The sequence below is a fragment of the Meriones unguiculatus genome, chromosome 16 (assembly GCF_030254825.1).
Source record: "Meriones unguiculatus strain TT.TT164.6M chromosome 16, Bangor_MerUng_6.1, whole genome shotgun sequence".
Lineage (NCBI taxonomy): Eukaryota > Metazoa > Chordata > Mammalia > Rodentia > Muridae > Meriones > Meriones unguiculatus.
Genome location: NC_083363.1, coordinates 1,128,816 through 1,146,516, shown reverse-complemented (window position 1 = coordinate 1,146,516; position 17,701 = coordinate 1,128,816). Strand labels below are relative to the sequence as shown.

General features: G+C 55.7%; 2 protein-coding genes across 6 annotated transcripts; one reads left to right on the top strand and one right to left on the bottom strand.

Annotated features, from left to right (window-relative positions):
- The first annotated feature begins 1,661 nt into the window (after positions 1–1,661).
- On the top strand, positions 1,662–13,629 carry Dhx16 (DEAH-box helicase 16). 2 transcript variants are annotated; one of them, XM_021651288.2, is made up of 20 exons: positions 1,665–1,990; positions 3,291–3,538; positions 3,637–3,802; positions 4,033–4,089; positions 4,452–4,706; positions 4,814–5,017; positions 5,140–5,331; positions 5,792–5,902; positions 5,988–6,103; positions 6,814–7,024; positions 7,157–7,255; positions 7,334–7,486; positions 9,321–9,461; positions 9,569–9,731; positions 9,815–9,933; positions 10,051–10,118; positions 10,800–10,962; positions 11,039–11,200; positions 12,227–12,400; positions 13,413–13,629. In XM_021651288.2, the coding sequence occupies exons 1-20, from the start codon at positions 1,784–1,786 to the stop codon at positions 13,539–13,541; spliced, it is 3,138 nt and encodes a 1,045-aa protein (XP_021506963.1). In that variant the 5' UTR covers positions 1,665–1,783; the 3' UTR covers positions 13,542–13,629. The 2 variants fall into 2 exon arrangements, with proteins under 2 accessions (XP_060224959.1, XP_021506963.1); XM_060368976.1 differs by lacking the exon at positions 13,413–13,629 and having other exon boundaries at positions 1,662–1,990; positions 12,011–12,256.
- Positions 13,630–13,682: 53 nt separating this feature from the next.
- C16H6orf136 (chromosome 16 C6orf136 homolog) lies at positions 13,683–17,699 on the bottom strand. Of its 4 annotated transcripts, none has more exons than XM_021651290.2 (6): positions 17,515–17,699; positions 16,041–16,445; positions 15,605–15,693; positions 15,237–15,437; positions 14,059–14,128; positions 13,683–14,005 (listed from the first exon to the last, which is right to left on the bottom strand). In XM_021651290.2, exons 1-6 carry the CDS (start codon positions 17,584–17,586, stop codon positions 13,979–13,981), a joined length of 864 nt encoding a protein of 287 aa, XP_021506965.1. In that variant the 5' UTR covers positions 17,587–17,699; the 3' UTR covers positions 13,683–13,978. The 4 variants fall into 4 exon arrangements, with proteins under 4 accessions (XP_021506965.1, XP_021506964.1, XP_060224967.1 ...); XM_021651289.2 differs by having other exon boundaries at positions 13,683–13,982; positions 17,515–17,694; XM_060368984.1 differs by having other exon boundaries at positions 13,683–13,982; positions 16,041–16,096; positions 17,515–17,641.
- Positions 17,700–17,701: the final 2 nt, after the last annotated feature.

The window sequence follows — 17,701 nt, the reverse complement described above, 5'->3', positions numbered from 1 at the left end:
GGAAACGCCAATAGACTGCTCAAGTTGTGGTATTCAGGGAGCCTGCATCTGACGAGGCGTCGACAGGCAGAAACAGATGAACAAACAAAGGCCGCCTCCCATCCCCTCTCCAGCCACAGCCTCTGTAGGAACTGGAAAAGGAAGCAAAGACCCTCAGTTATTCCAAAATTCAACTCCTGTCCCTGGTCAGGTGGTCAGCCAGGTGTCTGAGACCTGTGGCGTCTGGGCTCTCTGGGACATTTCCTGAAACTCATCCACAGTAGCTAAGTGCTAAGGTGTCCATATCCGCGTGGATCGCTTTTTACAACATGGAATACTTGGACCTTATCCACTCTTCCTGCCGCCTATCGATTTGAGATAGAATCTACTTAAATTGCCTTTCATTCCTTTGTAGAGCATTTATATACAACTATCTTATTTGTAAATAAATGACACATTTTAGCCAAATGTGCTGGCACATGTCTATAATCCCAGCACTGAAGAAGAGAAGGGACAAGACTTCAAGGTCATCTTTAGCTTCACAGTCCAACAAGGCCAGCGAATGCTACAGACCCTGTGTTCAAAGCAAAACGGTGGCTGCCGAGATGGCCCCCAGTTAAGAGTGCTGGCTGCTCTCGCAGAGGATTTGGTTTCAGCTGCTAGCATTCGCACGGAGGCTCAGACATCCGTAACTCCAGAGTCAGGAGCTCCAAGGCCCTCTTCCAGATCCAGAGTGATACGTGCTTGCATATGTATGTAAACACGAGTAGGAAGGGGCTGGCGACGCGTGCAAGAGCACTCGCTGCTCTCTCAGGGCTTGAGTTTGGTTCCCAGCACTCCATCAGTGACCCCAACCGCCTGGAGCTGCCTCCATCAACCCCCAACCGCCTGGAGCTGCCTCCATCAACCCCCAACCGCCTGGAGCTGCACACAGACACAGTATCTCTGACCTTAAAAGGGCTTTTGCATACACTCGGTGCCAACGAACTCAACCAGGCAAACACACGTGCACATAAAATAAATAGATCATTTTAAAATCTAAAGATACCCAAACTCTCAGCCAACCTACGTATCTTTATTATATACCTTCAATTTTTTTATTTGTAAAAATTTTTTTAAATATATATATTTTTTTAAATTTCACGTGTGTGCATTGCTGTTTTGCCCGTGTCTGCATGAGGGTTTTAGAAATGGAACTTCCTAAAACTGGAGTTAGGGACAGTTGTGAGCTGTCATGTGGGTGCTGGACTCGAACCCAGGTCCTCTGGAAGAGCAGCCAGTTCTTTTACCCCGAGCCATCTCTCCAGCCGCTAGATTTTTTCAATATTTTAAATGATGTGTATGTGAGTATGTGCAGGTGTGCAAAGAGGCCAGAGGTGGTGGATCTCCCTGGACCTGGAGTCACAAGTGGTTAGCAATGAGGAGTGCGGGTGCTGGGACTCGCTGAGCCAAAATCCAGCCCTTCAGTGTGTATTTTGTTTACCTAAACCCGATTTGTGCTCCTCTTATCCCAAGCTATTTGGAAACCCTTCTAGTCTAGCACCGGCTGAGCGCAGCAGCCGCGCACAGACCGTTAGGGGGCGGCAGAGAGCTTGGGCAAGGCCGAGCGATTTGAACCCGCCCAGCCACCGTCGAGCTCTAGCCGGAAGAACGCGACTCCTTCCGGGTTTCGCGCTCCCGGAAGACAGTTTAGAGCCGTCGGGCCCCGCGGTTTGGACGCTGAGTGTGGCCGGTGGCCGGTGCGAGGCGGTGGCGCCGCGAGCCGCCCCTGGCCCCGCCGCGGTGCTGGCCGGGACGCGCCGCCATGGCGACGCCGGCGGGGCTGGAGCGCTGGGTGCAGGAGGAGCTGCACTCGGTGCTGGGGCTGAGCGAGCGGCACGTCGCGCAGTTCCTCATCGGCACGGCGCAGCGCTGCGCCTCCGCCGAGGAGTTCGTGCAGCGCCTGCGCGACACCGACACGCTGGACCTCGGCGGCCCGGCGCGGGACTTCGCACTGAGGCTCTGGAGCAAGGTGTGTGCCCAGGGCGGCCCGCTCGCAGCCGCATCGGCCCAGGGCATCCCTGTGTTGTAGGGTAGCCTGGGACTTTCAGTATAGGACGCAGGCTGGCTTCGAACTTGCGGCGAGCATCCTCGGTACGGGGATAACGGACCTACCGCTCCTGGCTCGGCCAAACGTTTGATTTTGCCCTCTGTTATCTAGGTACTGTGCTAGATGCTGGGCGTACAGCTGTGTGCAGAAGACTCAGGAGACAGGGGTCTGCGCACGTTTTTAAAGCTCACATTCCAGGGCTGAGGATGTGGCTCAGCTGGTAAAGAGCTTAGTGTAGCGCAGTGAGCGGGATCATCAGCGCTGGGGAAAAGAACAGAGCTACGGGAAGGAGCAGTTAGAAATAGGATAGAAGCTGGCACGGGGGCGCGCGTCTGTTATCCCAGCGTTCGGGAGGCAGAGGCATGAGGATCGCTGTGAGTTCGAAGCCAGTGTGTTCCACAGAGTGAGTCCAGGACAGCCAAGGGCTACACACAGAAACTCTGCTTCAAAAAACACAAAAGTAAAAAAAAAGAAAGAGAAAAAAAAAAGCATGATAGGCCCAAGAGAGATGGCTCAGCAGTTAGGAACCCCAGTGGCTCATCCGGAGGCTTGAGTTCGTTTCCTAGCAACCAGGTGTCATTGCGGGCAGCCACTTGTAATTGCAGGGGATGGGGTGGCTTTGCCAGGAACCCATATCTAAATAAATATGTAATAAATCTTTTAAAAAAATGTAAGTTGGGTTGTAGAATGTAAACTACTTGAGTTCAGGGCTGATTCTTAAAAAACAAACAAACAAAACAAAACAACAAAAAAAAAAACTCTTGTGGGGCTGGAGAAACGACTCAGGAATTAAGATCCCTGGCTGCTCTTCCAGAGACCTTGGTTCAATTTCCAGTGAACACAGCTTGCAACTCTTGGAACTCCCATTTCCAGGGTTAAACAGCAAGCTTACACAGCACACACTGCAGGCAAAATACCAATGCGCATAGAGATAAAAGGGAATCATTGAAACTCAAAAAGTGCTGTGGTGTGATGGTCCGCCCACGTGTGGCTGTCGGGACAGCCTGTGGGGGCTGGCTCTCTCCTCTACCACAGGGTAGTTTTCAGTAATCGTTTGCTAACTCCATTTCTGGAAGTTCAGAAGCCTTGAGCTGCAAACATGGAACGAAACCAGGCAGAAAAGAAAGATGAAGACTGTCTTAAGATAAAGTAATTCTTCGGTAAGCAGGTGAGACTGCTTGGGTCACTGCTTGGCTCATAGCGGCCTGTTTTCCACTGACAGGTGCCCCGGAAAGCCGTGGTGGAAAAGCCAGCTCGGTCAGCCGAGCGGGAGGCCCGAGCCCTGCTAGAGAAGAACCGTTCCTACAAGTTGCTAGAAGACAGCGAGAGTGGTGAGGAGGCAGCAGACAAGGACAGGAGCAGCCTCCAGAAGAAGCGGAAAAGACGGAAACACCTCCGGAAGAAACACCAGGAGGAGGAGGAGGAGGAGGAAGAAGAAGAGGCTTCTGAGGCAAGAAAGAGAAGGGCAGGGTAAGTCGAAAGGAAGGAGGGAGGATTTGAGTTGCTGGCTGGCTGTGGGGTGCTAAGCTTCCGAGGTAGCCCCTTGGCTGAACCTGGTCTGGATCCAGGGGGAGTAAGTCACCCACGGAGGAGAAACCAGCCTCGGAGGATGAGTGGGAGAGGACGGAGCGAGAGCGTCTGCAGGACTTGGAGGAGCGCGATGCCTTTGCAGAGCGCGTGCGGCGGCGGGACAAGGACCGGACACGGAATGTGCTGGAGCGCTCAGATAAGAAGGTGAGTTGAAGACTGTGGGTAGCTCTGGGTTTGTTGCTGGCTGTCTCCGGGAAGACAGGGTTGTCACTGGAGTTCCCGGGGGCTTTCTGGCTAAGGCTCTCGCTGCCGGGTTGAGATTGACAGAGGTTCTTCCCTAAGCAGGGGCAGGGAGGGGCATCTGTCACCCTGAGGGGAGTGGTCATAGGTGGTGGCATCGTTGGCCTCATATCCCTCTACATGGTCTCGTCTAGGCTTATGAGGAGGCTCAGAAGCGCCTCAAGATGGCTGAGGAAGACCGGAAAGCCATGGTGAGACCCTGGGGTTCAAGAAACCGGATCTGTAGACAAAGAGGAAGACTGATGGAGTGGTTGGCCATAGCGGGCGGGGGGGGGGCTGCGGAGCGAGTGTGGTGGAGTGTGGGTGAGTGCTCAGAGTCTGGAGGGGCCTGCCTGACGGGAACCAGGAAAGACGGGATTTGGGCTGTAGAAGGAAGTTACAAACCCTCTTGACTGTAGGATCCAGCCATGGAGTGTGTGAGCAAATCGTGGCTCTCCCTGTCCAGAGACGGGATGAAAACACAGCAGCCAGCCTCCAATGGTCTCACACTGTCGTCTTCCGAGTTCTCACACTCGCCTGTGGGTGAGGATTTGACTGACCCTTCCTGATGCAGGTGCCTGAGCTCCGGAAGAAGTCCCGGCGCGAGTACCTGGCGAAGCGGGAGCGGGAGAAGCTGGAGGACCTGGAGGCCGAGCTGGCCGACGAGGAGGTGCTGTTCGGGGACGTGGAGCTGAGCCGCCACGAGCGCAGGGAGCTCAGGTACAAGCGGCGGGTGCGCGACCTGGCTCGGGAGTACCGGGCGGCCGGCGAGCAGGAGAAGCTGGAGGCCACCAACCGCTACCACATGCCCAAGGAGACTCGTGGACAGGTGAGGGCAGTCCTCCCGCCGTGGGCGAGGCCGAGTGATGACACCCAGCAGGAGAGGAGGAGCCGGACAGCGGGCCCCTTCCTCAGGTTGTCGCTGCTCTCCCGTAGCCAGCCAGGGCTGTGGACGTGGTGGAGGAGGAGTCGGGAGCCCCGGGCGAGGAGCAGCGGCGCTGGGAGGAGGCCCGGCTAGGTGCTGCGTCACTCAGGTTTGGGGCCCGAGACGCCGCCTCACAGGAGCCCAATTACCAGCTGGTGCTGGAGGAGGACGAGACCATCGAGTTTGTCCGTGCCACCCAGCTCCAGGGTGACGAGGTGAGAGGGGAGTTGGGGATGTGAGGGATAAAGGTGGAGCTGTCAGGAGAATGTGAGCATGGGGGAGGGGGATGTGAGGGATGTGCAGGTGGAGGGCCCCAGCTTCTCGTCCCCTTCCTCAGGAGCCGTCCTCAGGGCCACCTCCGTCAGCTCGGGCCCAGCAGGAGTCCATCCAGGCCGTCCGCCGCAGCCTTCCGGTGTTCCCCTTCCGGGAGGAGCTCCTGGCTGCCATCGCCAATCACCAGGTCCTCATCATCGAGGGTGAGACAGGCTCCGGGAAGACCACCCAGATCCCACAGTACCTCTTTGAGGAGGTGAGTCATCGCGGTCCCTTGGCGCCCGGGCTTGTGTTGGTCCTACAGACCTCTTTGCTGGTTGAAGGAGGCCTTTCTGCCAAGTCCCAGGGTTCTTGAGATGACAGCCTGTGTGCCGTGTTCTCACTGCCACCGCGTCCACACCCAGTGTGAGTTAACAGCAAAGAGGCCTCCCGGCAAGTGGCGGGAGATGACTGTCATGAACTTGAACCCCGTGGATGTCTACCCTGCATGTCCTCGGCCCTTCTTTCCCTTTCGGGGCCAGAGAACTGAGAGAAAAAGCCTTGTTCTGCTCTTTGACCTGGGTCTGACCCTGTCACTTCAAGTCGAGCAGAGCCCTGAGCATGACCAGAAGGCTGTGGGGGCTGTTGGCTTTCCTCTTTGTCTGTCCTCCCTGGCCTCGCATGGCTCATGACAGTGCGTCGGGCAGAGGAGCAGCCGTCCTCTTCTCTCCTCGTAGGGGTACACACGGAAGGGGATGAAGATTGCTTGCACCCAGCCCCGGAGAGTGGCAGCCATGAGTGTGGCTGCCCGAGTGGCCCGGGAGATGGGTGTGAAGCTTGGGAACGAGGTGAGTCCTTGAGATCATGAAGGGGAGGCCTCTCCCACCTCACATCTGGACCCTGATCGCTTGTGTCTCCAACTGTCTCTGACAGGTTGGCTACAGCATCCGTTTTGAGGACTGCACGTCAGAGCGGACTGTCCTCCGCTACATGACAGACGGAATGCTGCTCCGGGAGTTCCTCTCTGAGCCCGACCTCGCAAGTTACAGGTACACGGGCCCTCTGGGCCCACCACCTCGCTGCCCGAGCCCCTCAGAGGTACTTCCTCAGTCTTTTTCCCTACGGGCCAGTTGTCTGACCCACCAGTTCCTGTTCGTGTTTGAGACCGGGTTTCACTCTGTAGCACAGGCTGGCCTGGAATACACCATGCAGCCTGAGCTGGCCTCAATCTGTGGGTCTCAGTACTGAGACTTCAAGCAAGAGCCTTCGTGCCAGGCCCTGTTTACGCGAAGGCACGTTCTTCCTTCCAGTTCTTCAGTGAGAGCAGCTGTGCTGACTCCTGACCGATGCAGAGACCTCTGCCCTGTTCTAGTCCTGGCTCCTAGACTGTGCGTGCGTGTGTGTGTGTTCGTGTTTTTGTGTGTGTGTGTGCACATGTATATGTGTATGTTCATGTTGTGTGTGTACCATGGCGCACATGTAAGGGATCAGAGGACAGCTTGCAGGAGTCGATTCTATCCTTTCATGGTGTTGGTCCCAGGGATCAGGCTCGCTCAGGTCACTTCACTGCTGAGACAGTTTACCAACCTCATCTTGACGGCTTTTCTTGGCCAGGGCCGGATGGGCTACAGATCACAGAACCCTGGCCCCTGCCCCATCTGTCCGGGTTCTCCTCAGCTCCCTCCTTTCCTCTGGACAGCTGCTGGACAGCCCTGACTGCACAGACTCTTCTCCCTCACAGTCTCCATTTCCTCCCCAGTGTGGTGATGGTAGATGAGGCGCATGAGCGGACCCTGCACACAGACATCCTCTTTGGGTTAATCAAGGATGTGGCCAGGTTCCGACCTGAGCTCAAGGTCCTGGTAGCGTCAGCCACGCTGGACACTGCCCGGTTTTCCACCTTCTTTGATGATGCCCCTGTCTTCCGGATCCCTGGACGCAGATTCCCAGTTGACATCTTCTATACCAAGGTGCCGGGGTGGGCAGCAGTGCAGGCGGGGGAGCGGGGGTGCTTCAGGGACCTGTCCCAAGAGACAGTGTGGTGATGGTGTGTCTGCTGAGCAGGCGTCCTCTGAGCCTGGGGCTCCCCTCCTCCCCACCAGGCCCCAGAGGCTGACTACCTGGAAGCCTGTGTGGTGTCCGTGCTGCAGATCCACGTGACCCAGCCCCCTGGGGACATCCTGGTGTTCCTGACAGGACAGGTGTGTGCTGTGGAGGGGGGGCGGGGCTGTGTGTGGGTCCTGTGACTGACTGGAGGACTGCCGTCCTGCCACACTCAGGAGGAGATCGAGGCTGCCTGTGAGATGCTCCAGGACCGCTGCCGCCGACTGGGTTCCAAAATCCGGGAGCTCCTGGTGCTGCCCATTTACGCCAACCTGCCCTCAGACATGCAGGCTCGCATCTTCCAGCCCACGCCTCCTGGGGCCCGGAAGGTCAGTGGAAGAAGCCTTTATTCACTCTCTCCCCAGGCGGCACACACAAGTGTTGAAGGAGGCATGTGCCGGCCCCTGCATGTGTTTTGCCTGGCTGGACACAGCTGAGGAGCAGCCAGGCCTGCCCTCACCCTTCCCTGGAGAGAGACAGACTCAGGATTAGTGGACGGTGGAAGCCTTTGTATGCCAGGACATGGGATTTGATGGCCCTTTGAGAAATATGCCTGCAGAAATCCGAGAAGAAAGCTGAGGAGTGTTTGAAGTCTGAGAGCACTGGGTTTGGGAGTTCAAGTGTGCAAGTGTGTTGCTTTCATAGCATTCATGTTGTAGATAGACAAACAAATGCAACCAAAGGATTTTAAGCAGAGCCATGACTCTGTTTTAAATATCGTCTTCTAGGCTTACTGCCTCAGTCTGCTAACCTCGGCCTAGTCCTGGAAGCATCCATCCTCCTTGCAATCTAACCTAGCCTAGAATGTTTTCAGCCTCTGAGACTTCCTGCTGAATAAGCTCACCCTTGTTCTTTCTGAGCTCATAGCTGGCTGATTCAGCTCAGCTGTTCTGGCTCAGACTCCTCCCAGCCGACTGGTTTAATCTGGCTGCTCTTAGTTTCTCACTGAATTGCTCTGCTTGGCCTCAAACTAACACTAGCAATCTGTTTTAATCTCCTGGCTCCTTCTCATTCTCTGGCTCATTCTGTCTTTACCTGTGTCTAGCTTCTCTCCAACCTGTCTCTGTAAAACTCTCTCTAAATTCCACAAACTGAACTGCCACAGACTCCGCTCCACTGCACTGCCTCTCAGCTCACTCACTCAGCAGTGACTAGCGCCGAGATCTGCATGGCTCTGTCTCCTGGGATTAAGGCTGTGTCTATGTTCCAGCCGGCTCACGCAGACCTAGAGGGTCTTGGATATGATCTCTTGTCAGAGCAGCCATATTCTGAATTAAAATTCCTCCGAATGACTCATTGAATACATGTTTATTGAGGGTCTGGAGATGTGGCTCAGGTCGTAAAGAGCTTGGCCAGCATGTGCAAAGCTCCAGCATTGAGGCCCAGTACGCACTGCATGGGGAGGTGGGCAGCGCTGCCCTGCTATGTGCAGGTGAGGTACACTGACGGGCAAAGCAGAACTCAGTCAGAGGAGACGACAGCGGGAAAGTGAAGCTGCGTCAGCAGCGCTGAGCTCGCCGAGAGGTTCAGGGCAGCGTGCGCAGGTGGGTTCGGGGCCGAGGTGAGGAAGAGCACAGAGGGTTTTTCTGGTGCAAGGGAGGGTGCTCTGTAAAGGCCAGGGCAGAGCAGAGGGAAGCAGAAGGAGACCCAGACTGCTGTCTGGCGGGGCTGCTCTGCTGAGGGGGGCTGGTGCAGAGCATCTCTCGGAAAGGTGTGCTCGGAGGAGTCACTGAGATGAGAGTGCTTGGAGGGCAGGACCCATCACACCGTGAAGGAGGTGAGAGGCGAGATCAGAGAAGCAGCCATAGGTGAAACAGTCCAGGCTCGGAGGGACTTAGGTTGAGTTCTGTAGTTGGATCTGGTGTGAGTTGAAGGTTAGATGTTTCAAAAGGACCATTCTGAATACTGAGACAGAAGCAGGAGCTGGGTGAGTAGGCTGTTACCACAAGTGGTGTGTGTGAAGACGGACGGAATGCTGAGGGAAGGTGAGGGAGGAACGTGGGCACCCCACCTTCCAACTGAAGAACCCTAAGTCCAGTTTCATTCTTCACTACACTCCTGCAGACCGCCAGGCCCCCTCCCGGCTCCCTTTGCCCTAACCCTCTGTGCAGCGCGCCTTCTGAGGGTGCCCGGCCACACCAGGGTGACTGTCCTCTCGCTTAGGTGGTTGTGGCAACAAACATTGCAGAGACGTCGCTCACCATCGAGGGTATCATTTACGTGCTGGACCCAGGGTTCTGCAAGCAGAAGAGCTACAACCCTCGCACAGGCATGGAGTCGCTCACGGTCACACCCTGCAGCAAGGTCAGCCTGTGGGAGAGGGAGAACCCTGTCCCCAGAGGAAGCTGACTCACGAGGAGGGGTCATCGGACAGCACCGCCCTGACGTGTGTGCCCATCCTGTCTTCGCAGGCCTCAGCCAATCAGCGGGCTGGCCGCGCAGGGCGGGTAGCTGCAGGGAAGTGCTTCCGCCTGTATACCGCCTGGGCCTATCAGCATGAGCTGGAGGAGACCACGGTCCCCGAGATCCAGAGGACCAGCCTGGGCAACGTCGTGCTGCTGCTGAAGAGCCTAGGTGAGTCGGCCACCGGGCTCTTGGCTGGACACAGGCATTGCTGGGGCCTGTGCAGCACTCCCTGTTCCTCCCTCCCTCCCCAGGGATCCATGACCTGATGCACTTTGACTTCCTGGACCCTCCGCCGTACGAGACGCTGCTGCTGGCTTTGGAACAGCTGTATGCACTTGGGGCCCTCAACCACCTTGGAGAACTCACCACGGTGAGGGGCAGAGTGGCTGGGGCAGGGTGGGGGGAGGCTGGCACCAGGGACCCCTTGGGTGGCCGGGGGAGGAATCTGAGGGAGGACCGACCTCGCCTTCCCCTTCTCTCTCTTCAGTCTGGTCGGAAGATGGCAGAACTGCCTGTGGACCCCATGCTGTCTAAAATGATCTTGGCCTCTGAGAAGTAAGTCCTTACCCACCCGGCTCCTGTCACAGGCTGGACTCACTTCCTTAACCCCAAAAGTCCCCTCTCGCTTTCTCTTGATCATGTTTTTGTGGTGTTGCCACGTTTGGTTGTCTTTTAAGTTAATACTATTTAAGAAGTCTTTCCACCCATTTTAAGGCCCATGAGGATCTTGTCCTTGATTGTGACGGTTGCTAGGCACGACTGGTTAGTATAGGCACAGCCCCGGGACCAGCAGTTGTAGCACTAACTAATGAAATAAAATCCCCAACTGTGGGTGGAAGTGGAGGACCTGATGGGTGCTGGAGTGGGCTGCTTTTGGACCCTCCCTCTTCCCAGGGCTTAGAATAGGTCGTTCAGACAGGGCTGTGGGGGAGCACCTCTCTAGATGTCTGGGCTGGGAGATGGCCCAGGGCTTAGAAACACACCTGCTCTCGTTGTGGACCTGATCCACCTCCCGGCACTCAAATGGTGGCTCTCGGCCACTTGTAACTCCAGCTCTTCTGACCTCAGGGGCCTGAGGCATGCACGCAGGGAGAACGTTTATACACGTGCATAAATCTTGAGGGGAAGGAAGGGGGGAAGAAGCTGTTCCTGTGCTGGTTGAGGTCAGGCATCCCTGTGCCTGCCCGGGATTGTTCTCCACTGTCTTGCTTTGACCTCGTGCCCTTCCTGCCCAAGGTACGGCTGTTCGGAAGAGATCCTGACAGTGGCCGCTATGCTCTCTGTCAACAACTCCATCTTCTACCGGCCCAAGGACAAGGTCGTGCACGCCGACAATGCCCGTGTCAACTTCTTCCTCCCTGGCGGGGACCACCTGGTTCTGCTCAACGTGTACACACAGGTCACTGGGAAGTGGGGGTTTCGTGAAGCGCGGGTCCTAGGTCCTGCTGTGCACTGAAGGCCCTCCATCTTGACAGTGGGCCGAGAGCGGCTACTCTTCCCAGTGGTGCTATGAGAACTTCGTGCAGTTCAGGTCCATGCGCCGAGCCCGGGATGTGCGGGAGCAGCTGGAGGGGCTTCTGGAGCGCGTGGAGGTCGGCTCAACTTCCTGCCAGGGAGACTACGTCCGTGTGCGCAAGGTCGGTGCTTTGGATGTCGGCTTTTTCCTGTTGTCTCTTTCAAAACAGGGTTTCTCTGTGTAGCCCTGGCTGTCCTGGAACTCACTGTGTAAACCAGGCTGGCCTTGACCTCAGAGATCTGCCTCTGCCTCCTGAGTGCCAGGATTAAAGGTGCGCGCCAACAGTGCCCAAAGTCCTATTGGTAAATCACTGGACAACCTACAGGAGTCACTTTCTTATATGACGGACACACACACGTCTCTCGCCCCAGACAGAGAGCCCACACAGACCAAGTACAGATACCACCAAAGCCTAACTTGTGAACCAGTGAGCAGAGATGACTCAGTGACAGTGTCACTGAAGTCCACCCCAGCGTGGGTGACAGCTCACAAAAGCTGGGAACCTAGAACAGCTTCAGGCAGCTCAACAGGTTGGAAAGTGTCATTTAGACTTGGCTGGTTGGTCTAAACTCCTTGTAGGTAGCTCCATTGGTCTGTTTCTTCCAGACAGTGGTCAGACCTCAGCCATCTTCGCAGCTTGCCTGTCTGAAGAGGACTCGACATTTATTGTTATTCTGGCAGGAGGGGGCCTAGTGAATCTGCTCAGTTTCAGGGACTTCCTGAAGCTGTTTTCCTTCTTGTTTAAAGAGTTTTCCTGAGCTGGCAGTGGTGATAACACACGCCTTCAATACCAGCATGGGGCGGGTGGAAACAGGTGGGTCTCTTATGAGTTTGAGGCCAGCCTGGTCTATAGAGCAAGTTCCAGGGCCTCCGAGGCTAGAGAAACCCTGTGTCAAAAAAATAAAGAAATAAATGAGCTTCTTTTCTTCAGTTCCGTCACCATACCTGTAGGTCAGTGTTTGCTGATGCCACTGCCGAGGGCACACAGCAGTCTCCCCGCCTGGGCTGGTGTTTTGTGGGGCCCCGTCTGCCTAGTCAGAGGGTTCTCCACGGATGCCTCACCTTAGTTCTCCAGAAACCTGAGTTCAAAGGGTAAGCAGAAGGCCTCTGAGTGGTCCCCAATCTGATTCTCTTGCCTGCTCCTTAGGCCATCACTTCGGGTTATTTTTACCACACAGCAAGGCTCACCCGGAGCGGCTACCGCACAGTGAAGCAGCAGCAGACAGTGTTTATCCATCCCAACTCCTCTCTGTTTGAACAGCAGCCACGCTGGCTGCTCTACCACGAGCTTGTCTTGACCACAAAGGAATTCATGAGACAGGTAAGGGACTATCGTTCACTTAGATGGGTGGAGACTGGGAGACGGTATGCTGGCATCTCAAGTTCCATTCAATTTCTGCGATTGGAATCGAAACAAGAAGGCCCCTTAGTTTAATGTAGGATCAGATAAATCAAATTTAATATATGCTTGGGGTGTATCTCGGTACAGTCCTCGGCATCATTACAAATAAATACACAACATCGGTTCTGGCAACTGTCTTCCCTGATCTGAGAACTGTAATTCATTCAGTATTGGAAGCTGAGCTCAGGAAGGTGAGGTAGGGCCCCCCACATTCTCTTGAGCAGCACAGTGAGACCGTCTCTCAAAATAAAACTGGGGCTGGCGAGACGGCTCAGTGGTTTGCAGAGGACACAAGGTAGGCAGCTTACAACTGCCTGTGCTCCTGCTTAGGTCCTCCATCACCCTCTCCTGGCCTCTGCATGCACTGTACCCGTGCACACACCAACACACAGATGTGAAAACAAAGACCCCAGAACCAGTGAGACAGCGAAGCGGTCAGGGGTACTGCCTGCCGCGGTCTCGAAGGACCCAGGCTCAATTCCCAGCATCCACATGGTGGCTCACAGCTGCCTAGAACTCCAGTTCCAGGGATCTGACGTGTGGTACACAGACATAGGTGCAGGCCCAACACCCATAAACGTCTTCTTAATGTGGACAAGAGGGAGGGCTGAGGGTGTCTCAGATCCTCAGGGATAGTGTTCTGTAGCAAGCAGGAGGCCCTTGGTTCAGAGCCAGAAGAGTGTGCGCCACCTGCTGGGGCCATACAGGCAAAGAAAGCAGATGAAGCCTGTCCTGAGCCTGGCGACTTCCTGGGCTCGCTCACCTGGCATCTGAAGCACATGTCAGGGCATGTCTGCCCTGTTAACACGAAACATAGCCGGGTGCCTTTTCCTTGCCCTCCGTCAATGGGGAGAGAATCATTTTTGACCATGCAATTAAGATTCTAGTTTGAAAGTAAAGGGACCCTGTGGCTTTCTGCTCCCTCTCCCAGGTATTGGAGATTGAAAGCAGCTGGCTTTTGGAAGTGGCTCCCCACTACTATAAGGCCAAGGAGCTGGAAGATCCCCACGCTAAGAAAATGCCCAGAAAAGTGGGCAAGACACGAGAAGAGCTGGGCTAGACAACGACAAATGGACTGAACAACAGTTTTCTCTTCTTCCTTACGTTCTTTATTTAATATCTAGTAAATAAAATTATTTTTGGAATGACGTGTGTGAGAACTTTAGGACCCATAGAAAGGGATGTGAAAACACACCTTGAGTCATTGTTTAAACTTTATTATTTACAAATTAAATTACACAGCAGCTTTACACAGCATGAGACGGGCAGAGGGGAGGAGGGGAGAGTGAGGGCGGCTGGCTCTGGACAGTCTTGTCCGCCTTCACCTCCTTTTGTGCGTAGCAAAGTTGTCAGTGCTGCCTTCACTCCAGTGAAGGCCTCCAGTGGATCAGGCCTTGGAACACAGGTGTAAGCTGGGCTCTGGTTCTGACAACCCTAGGGCCACCAGAGCTCCCACTAGCAGCTTTTTCACAGGCGTTGATGGCGAGTGTGAAGGCATCAGCTGCAGAGACAGAATAGTGGAGGCTGGAGCACAGACATCTACCCTTTTCCCCTCCCCACCCAGTCCTGACACTCACCTTGTCTAGGTGATGGCGATAGATGAGGCCACTGGAGTTCAAGTAGAAGGTAGAATAGGCGTCAAAGGTCCTGGGGAAGACAGGCTTTTTGAGGGAGGTAGGCTGTGCTAAGGCCTAGTTCAGGCACGTGCTAAGACAAACTCCTAGGGTCTGCCACGTGACAGGTCACCTGGTGAACTTTTCATCTGAGACAGGCTCTCAGCCTGAACACTGGGACAACATGGTCACAGCACTGCCCAGCCACCTGGCAACCTGGAATCCCTAATGCTCCGGCTGATCCCCAGCACTAAAATCAGAACTCCACTTGGACGGCAGATTCAGGTATTGGACCAAGAGGCGGAGCTGCTGAACAGGGGCTTGTGTTCCGGTGTGGGGGTAGGGCCTGGTGGGCGGGTGCATGTACCATGGCAGAAGACGGGGTCGGTCCTCCCCCTTCGTGTGGGTCCCAGGCTCAGCAAGGCTTGGACCGAAGCCTGGAAGCCTGGACGCCTCACCGGCACAGAAAGCACTCATTCAGATGCTTAAGTGCAGGTTACAGGCTGAGCGGAAGAATGGGGGGGGGGGATGTAGCACCAGACACTGGTCTTTAACTTGAACCTCCAGGAAGCAGGAGTTACTTGCTCAGTTACTATGTACTGAGCACTTGTCAGGTCCAACTAGCAGGAAGAAACTGAAAGTCGGGCATTTCTTAACAGACACAAAAGCCCATTAATTTTGTTTTTGTTAACAGTAGACTGGGTCGCCGAAACGGCTGAGTTCAGGGACTTGGGGGCAAGTCCAAGGACCTGAGTTCAGTTTCCTGGATCTGCATGGTGGCGGGAGAGGTCCGACTCTCACAAGTTTTCTGGACCTTGACTTACATGCTATCACGTGCACCACCACATGTATACAAACAGAGACCTTAAAAACCAGACCAAAAATCCCTACAGCCACACCGGGACACGCCAAGGCCTGCTGAAGACCAGATCACCAAGTCCCCAGATGCTCCCTCTTTCCCAGAGGAAGAAGCACACACAGTGACTTGAGGGCCTAGGCCTGAGGAGGCGTGCAGGAAACTAGGGAAGAGGGTGGGTGGGAGAGATGAGAGAAGACGAAACGGTGGAGAAGTGGAGTGGGCCCAGCGGGGCAGGAATGGTAGTCTCAGGAGAAAGCTGGTCCCGGAGCCCCAAGCCCCTTACCGGTACAGCTCCTCTTTATCACGCCTGTAGAAACGCAGGAAGAGCATGTGTATAGGCAGACCTACTAGACGCCAGCGGGCTTGCAGGGTCCAGTTCTCAGGGTGGCGCGTCAGCTGTAGGATCTCCAACCGAAACTGTGCAAAGTAGTTCCACGCCAGGAAGCGACAAAGGGTCAGGGATAAAATGTACCATGTCCGCCCCCTGTGAGAATCAAAGGGAGAGGTGTCAGGACTGCAAAACTAGAACAACAAACTGGCTTCTGTTGCCGAGTGGAGAATAGTCTCAAGAAGCAGCTAGGACCTTCCCTGGGAAGGGCGCAGGTATTTATTGAGCACTGGCTCCTCTTTCCCTCCCTCACCACCGCTTACTTGGTTCGAATGTTCAGGATCTCGTTGATGAACTCCACATCCATGGAGTACAGAGTGTAGTCGTGGGAGTGAAGGAAGAGGGTGGGAAGCTGGGAGAGAAGACGGCATCAGCTCAGTGGGAAAGAGAAATCCCATTTCAGGGTGTATGTAGTTAACTTATTTTTGAGATGGGGTATGTATATGGCCTTGAACGTGGAATCCTCCCGAGTGACTGTATTTACAGGCCTGTCTCAGTGCTTTGGCCCATTTCTCAGTTATTTATGTTTAGGGTCTCCGACTTCCGCTCCTACCCTACCCCCAAGTGAAAGGTCATCTCCAATTTAACTGTTCTCGGTTCAAACAGAGGGACACCCTTGTCCCCAGGAAAGGTGCCTGCCACGAACTGAGCTGACTAGCTTGTCGCTATATTCTTTCCCACTGCTCGTGAGAGGCTCACCTCTTGTCTCAGCTTCTCGTACATGACAGCCAGGTGCTCCTCCATACTCTGGTCTCCTGATGGGGAGGCAGGGGAAGGTTGGGAAGCTCCAGGGGCTTGGAAAGGCATCAAAGACCCGGGATAGGGGCAAGGAGGTCCTTCAAAAAGGCTCCTAAGCCCATCCAGACAACCACTGTGCAGTTCCGGTCCTGGTCCCTCCTCCCTCCTTCCCAGAGGAAGACCCACACCACACGATGAGTTGAGGGCCTGGACCTGAGACAGAGGTGGTGCAGGAGCCTGGGGAAGAGGGTGGGTGGGAGGTTGTGGGGGCGGGAGTGACCAGAGAAGAGGAAAAGATGAAGAAGCAGGTGGAGTACAGTGGGGCCAGAGGGCTGGGAATGGTAGGGTCCGCGGAGAAAGCTGCTCCTAGGGGAGAGAGAACAGAAAGAAACAAAGTCAGATGTCTAAGCTAGGCATGGCAGGATTGGGGCCGAGGCAGAGCTGCCCATAAGTTTCAGACCAGCCAGGGCTGCACAGATCTCGTCTCAAAATCCGAAAAAAAAAAAAAAAAATCTGCTAACTAATGCTCCTTTCAGCCAAGCTGGGCAGAAGAGAATATACCAGAGGAAAGAGGGAACTCATCAGTGTGGGAGGACAGCAGCCCGACTGCCGCCTTCCCCAGCTTTAGAAAAAGCACCTTCACATTACGAGCCCGTCTTTTTGGGGCCAGTCTTGCACCTGTGACAACACCAGTTAGGAGACTAGTTATGAACGAAGGAGCGGCTTATTGCACCATGGGTGAAATGTGATCTATAACGTGCATCCACGACTCCGAAACAGAGTTGTTCAGGGTAAGGAATACTGAGATTACGGTATGAATTTTGAATTCCGACTCTATGGAAATCTCCAGGACTCTTTCCCTAAGCCTGTTTCCTGTAAATGGAGGACAGTGGGCCTCAGTGACTTACGAGGGCTACCCCGCATGATGGATGCAAATTAAACTTCGTCCCCCATAAAGCAGTACATAAACGGGAGTTGTTATTTTAGGCCCCGTTAGACCTGCTTAAGGCCGAACTTTCCGGTCGCTAGCCGTGTCACTAGGATGGCAGGTCATCCCAGGTCAAGCCCGATTCCAAGTCCCTGGGCTCCGAAAGCACCCGGGGCAGGGGGCCTCCAGGGGCTGCCCTGCCGGGGGCGTGGCCGCGCCCGAGCCGCTCCGGGCCGAGCGGGCCGCGGAGGGAGCCGCGGGCCCGGCGCGCGCTCGGCAGGTTCCGGCCTCTCCGCCCTGCCCTTCAAATCACCTCCAGGCACAGGTAACGGCGGGGCCGGGGGCGGACGAGCTGCTCCTCCCCGCGGCCCCGCGGCCCGCGCCCCTCGCGCGGCAGCGTCCGGGTGGGCAGGGGCGGCGGGGCCACCGCGCCTGCGCGCCCGCCCGGCGCCCCGCCCCTGCCCGGCGCTCGGGGGTCTCCGCCCGCCCCGGCGGCCGCCGCCTCACCTGGGGTCGCGCCTGGTAGGCGCGGAGGCAGGGCCCGAGGCGCCGGGCGGCCCCCCGACTCGGGCGGTACATGGCGTCTCCTCGCGGGGCGACGCGCCCCGGAGCCGGCTCCGTGAAGGGGACAGGAGGGAGGGGGTCGGGGCCGAGGGAGGGAAACGGAGACGCCGTGCGCCTGCGCACTGGGGGC

Bases quoted from the DNA above. Each gene is read 5' to 3' on its own strand.
- Dhx16 (XM_021651288.2), top strand. From the start codon at position 1,784: ATGGCGACGCCGGCGGGGCTGGAGCGCTGGGTGCAGGAGGAGCTGCAC. The intron at 9,732-9,814 runs GTGAGTCGGCCA...CTCCCTCCCCAG, and splicing joins GCTGCTGCTGAAGAGCCTAG to GGATCCATGACCTGATGCAC. The intron at 11,201-12,226 runs GTCGGTGCTTTG...CCTGCTCCTTAG, and splicing joins ACTACGTCCGTGTGCGCAAG to GCCATCACTTCGGGTTATTT.
- C16H6orf136 (XM_060368983.1), bottom strand. From the start codon at position 17,586: ATGTACCGCCCGAGTCGGGGGGCCGCCCGGCGCCTCGGGCCCTGCCTC. The intron at 16,446-17,514 runs GTGAGGCGGCGG...TCTCTCCCCTAG, and splicing joins CCTACCAGGCGCGACCCCAG to GAGCAGCTTTCTCCGCGGAC. The intron at 15,694-16,040 runs GTGAGCCTCTCA...CTTCTCTCCCAG, and splicing joins ACGAGAAGCTGAGACAAGAG to CTTCCCACCCTCTTCCTTCA.